This window comes from Lactuca serriola, chromosome 3 (assembly GCF_051521515.1).
Source record: "Lactuca serriola cultivar US96UC23 chromosome 3, Lser_US96UC23_V15, whole genome shotgun sequence".
NCBI classification, from domain to species: Eukaryota; Viridiplantae; Streptophyta; class Magnoliopsida; order Asterales; family Asteraceae; genus Lactuca; species Lactuca serriola.
In genome coordinates, this window is record NC_136410.1 from 268,883,228 (window position 1) to 268,887,775 (window position 4,548).

Below are 4,548 nucleotides of genomic sequence, written 5' to 3' on the forward strand. Positions count from 1 at the left end.
CTGAAAACGCACCCTCTGCGTCCCCAAACCTCAGGACTCGATCCTCCTTGATATTCCTTTGGCCAAACTCTTCTTCTTCTTGCCTAACAAGTTCCTCCAAGTTCCAATAGCTTTCTCTCCTGCTCTAGACGTCCACAACGATTAGGGTTCTTCTCAATCGGCCAAAAGACGGACAATGACGGCCTAAGAGGCGTTATATACGATCCAAAACCAAACGGCTAGGGTTTCTGCTGAACAGCGTCGACTCGCCGAGTCCATATCTGGACTCGTCGAGTCCAGTCGCGAACCCGCGACCAAGTCTGCGGTCCTACTCGGCGAGTCTGGCTCCAACTCGCCGAGTCCCTTCCTAAAATGCTCCCCAAAAATAGTTTTAAAGCAATACCTGAAATTCCGGGCTGTTACATCTACAGTGAGGTTAGATGTAGACATCATGCCAGATTCCACAACTTTGTTGTCCAACTTCTATATGTGTTTCAAAGTTGTAAGGGATGGTTGGTTAGAAAAGTGCAAGCTTGTAATTGGGCTTGATGGTTGCTTTTTAAAGGGTAAAGTTAGAGGAGGAGTTCTTTCAGCGGTTGGGAGAGATGCAAATAACCACATCTACCCTATAGCATGGGTTGTGGTCTGTGTTGAGAATAAAGAAACATGGAAGTGGTTCATAGATTTGCTTATGGATGACATTAATGGTTGTATTGGTACAGGCACTACCCTTCTTTCTGATGGACACAAGGTTAGTATTAGGTCCTTTTTATGCTTCATTTTTATGCTTTTTCACTGATAATGATGTTGTTATTTGTAAGGGTTATTACAAGTAGTTAAGGAAAGATGTCTAGAAGCTGAACATAAACAATGTGCCAGACACATTGTGGCCAATTTTAGTAAAAGGTTTACTGATCAAGAATACAAGAAGTTATTTTGGAGGGTTGTAAGGGCTACAACTGTGGAGAAGGTCAGAGGTGTAATGGAGAAGATCAAATCTGTTGATACTCATGCTTATGATTACCTTATAGACAGAGATCCTACTACCTGGTCTAAGGCATTCTTTCAAGAGGGAAGAGATTGTGATGCAGTAGAGAATGGGGTCATTGAAAGTTTCAATTCTGCTATTAGGCATGCTAGAAGGAGACCTATTATCAGTATGCTAGAGGAGATTAGGTTATTTGTGATGGAAAGGATATACACTCAAAGAGTTGAAGGAATGGAATCGTATTTGGATATATGTCCAACTATTGGGAAACATATAGAAGAGTTGAAGGTTAAACAAAGGTAATTTTTTTTAGTTTAATATATATATATATATATATATATATATATATATATATATATATGTTAATTATGGGGATGTGTTATTGATCTGTAGTTTTTTTTTTTGCCTTAAAAAGATTGTGGGGAGTTACTCATTGTGGTTATCAAAAGTATGACGTTAGATTCACTGATGTTGCATATGGAGTGGATCTAATTGCAAATAAGTGTGCATGTAGAATATGGCAACTTACAGGGATACCATGTTGGTGGTTGTCGAGGCCAACAAAATAAATACCCTAAACATTATACACTAAAATAGTGTCTAGTGGTAAAGGGATCGTATCCACGAAGATTGGTTCAATTTTATAACTCTATGATAATCTTGTTATACAAACACTTGTAAAACTAAAATAAAATAAAATTAGGGGATTTTGATCTTTTGAGATGTTTAAAAGAAAACTAGAATTACACTAAGATTTAAAAACACAATTCAACAAAAGAAAAGTTTGATGTAAAATCAATAAGAGAAAGATGGTTGACTTTGACTTTCATCACTTGAACATTTGGTTAAATAATCATGAGAATACCAAGGTGCAATACTTGTGTTTATTATCTAACTTGGCTATAGCAATTTATAACCATAACTTTCCTTAACTCTTTTTTGTATTAAAATGACTAGAGAATCTCATAGCACATTTCCTAAATCAAAGTCACAAAACTAATGAAGCATGAATTTTTGTGAAAATCAATTAGCATTAGGTTTTAAGAGTCACCAAATCCAAAGAGTAATCTATTGCTTTCATTACCACTATGGAGAAAATATTTTCTTAGTCTAAATGAAATGAAAACAAACATTTAAACTAATTATTGCTTGTTAAATTGAAGACCCATTATTTAGCCAGGAATTTAACCAACAAAAATAACATTCGCATATCAAAATTCATGACTAGAGATATATAAACATGAGGAAGTTTTCATAGAAAATATAGTCATATATATTCAACACAAGTTCATGGAGTTCTTCAAAATAACCAAATCATTCAAGAAAGTACATCCAAGTCAACCAATAGAAGTTTAGCCTACCATGGCTAAACTCAAGAAACTAAATAAAAATAGATAGTACCAAATATGTAGCAAGATTTAAGAGTGAAAATATGATGTTCTTAATAATGTTCTTGGTGTTATTCTAGCTCCAAACTCCAGAGAAAAGTCAAAAAAATCGGATCTAAAGTTCTACCAAAAGTGAACCACCAACCATCCCAAAATAGAGGCAAAAGCACAAAACCCGGTTTCTTCACTGCATGTTGCACGCGGACGACTGACGAGTACATGCAGACCATTTATAGGACACGTGGACAAGTTCTGGAGCACACGCGAACCGCGTGAATTCTGCTGAGCGGGCCATTTGGCCCATTTGATTGGCACACCAACCCAATCTTCTCATTAATGTTTCAGCCCATATACACAAACTCTTGAGAGCCCAATTATGCCTTCCAAAGCCTTCAAAGATGCTCCAATGCTCCTTTAATCTTCCATAGGTCAAGTACTCGTCGCCTCGTCATCATTCTCACCTAAAAATTAAGTCTAATTCGATTTCTTGTTTATGCTGACACCAAGCTCAATTGCACCACTTCAAGTCCACAAGCAAACCGCAAGCCTCCAAAAGTCCTGCACTCCTTCCATATCTCCAATGACAAATAGTCTTCGATAAATCCTGCAATTAAGCTCAAAAGACTGGAAAGCACCCGATAAAGGAGAACAAAAAAAACAAAAAGAGAAAATATGCATGAAGATTAACTAAAATGAGATAGTTTTAACTAAAAATAAACTATGAAAAGAAGTAAATAAAATGAAACTATCACATGCTTACATGGAGTGGAAACAATCTCTTAGCTAAATCAGGATGCAGAGACATATGTGTCCCAATCCTACACTACTAAGGCTTACCTAAAATGCTACAAATATAGCATTACTCCTCTTAATGGTAGTGATATGTGGCCAAATGTTCCATACCACAAACCTTTGCCTCCCAAATGAAGAAGATTACCTGGTAGGCCATCAATGAAAAAGAAGAGGGATGCAATTGAAAGAGAGATTAGTGGACCAAGTACACAAATTGTCACACGAAGTGGAACCCTGATAAGGTGTGGTATTTGTAAGGAACCAGGTCACAACAAGAAAAGATGTCCATCTAACCAGCAAAGCAATACATCAGGTAAATATTTTTAAAAACATTACATCATTTGAACAAAGAATTGACAGTTTAATTTTTCTTGGTAGTACCAAGTTCATCCAAGGGTAGTAGAGTAGGCCCAAGTTCATCTAGGGGCAGTGGAGCAGGCCCAAGTTCATCTAGAGGCACTGAAGGACCATCACCTGCAGCCCAACCACCTCCTCCACCACGACCTGCAGCCCAACCACCTCCACCACCACCTACAGTTCATGTGCCAAGAAGAAGGGCCCAAGTTGGTAGAAGTGGAAGGAGGAAATATTTTGAGCGGATCATCAAACAAGCAGTAAAAAGGAATTGGGAGCAATGCATAGAACCCTTTAGTTATTGATTAATTTAGTGGGTAGGTAGTGGGTGGGTGGGGATATCTTTTGTGAGGCAATTGTGATGTAAAGACAAAGTAGTAGTCTTTTTATTATGCTTTTTATGGTACTATCAAGTAGGTGTGTAACATCCCAAGTTTGGAACAAGAAGTGAAGGGTGATAAGTGTAAATAAAGGAAGGGACTCGACGAGTAGGTACGCTTACTCGCCGAGTCGGAGCGGGTTTGGATCGCAAATTAAGTGACCAACTCGCCAAGTCGGAAGTTGGACTCGACGAGTTGGTGTTGGAATGAGAAAACCCTAATCTTAGGGTTTGCACCCTATTTAAAGGACTTTATGTCCTTCTCCCAGCCTCCTAACCCCCCTGAGAGTTCCAGAAACCCTAACCTTCGTGTGAGACTTCATTATTGAGGAGATTGGAGCTTGGAAGAGGAAATTGGTGGGAAAGAGCTTGGGGAATTAAAGGCTTGGTGCAAAGGAGTAATGTAGATCCGGGATCTACTTCAGTTGGAGCATATATTGGAGGTAATAATCTGTTGCTTGGGCTCTTTTGTATCTAGATCTATTATCATTTTAGATTTAGGGCATTTTTAGTATGATTAAGAGCTATTTCGAGTTAGAGGCTTAGATCTAAGGTTGCTACTTCAGATCTAGGCTTGTGATGGTCCATAATGTCATAAAGTTTTAGTCATTGAGTTGTTGGTGAAGCCCCTTTGTCTAAAACCCAAGGCCTAGTGTGTTTTGGGCTTA

General features: G+C 38.2%; 1 protein-coding gene across 1 annotated transcript; it reads left to right on the forward strand.

The window, feature by feature from the left end:
• The first annotated feature begins 430 nt into the window (after positions 1-430).
• On the forward strand, positions 431-3,806 carry LOC145096241 (uncharacterized). Its single transcript, XM_079033997.1, has 4 exons — positions 431-695; positions 801-1,266; positions 1,383-1,507; positions 3,526-3,806. Exons 1-4 carry the CDS (start codon positions 431-433, stop codon positions 3,804-3,806), a joined length of 1,137 nt encoding a protein of 378 aa, XP_078890123.1.
• Positions 3,807-4,548: the final 742 nt, after the last annotated feature.

Excerpts from the sequence above, each read along its gene's own strand:
- LOC145096241 (XM_079033997.1), top strand. The coding sequence starts at position 431 with ATGCCAGATTCCACAACTTTGTTGTCCAACTTCTATATGTGTTTCAAA. Across the intron at positions 1,267-1,382 it reads GAGTTGAAGGTTAAACAAAG|ATTGTGGGGAGTTACTCATT; the intron begins GTAATTTTTTTT and ends TGCCTTAAAAAG. Across the intron at positions 1,508-3,525 it reads GCAACTTACAGGGATACCAT|TACCAAGTTCATCCAAGGGT; the intron begins GTTGGTGGTTGT and ends TTTTCTTGGTAG.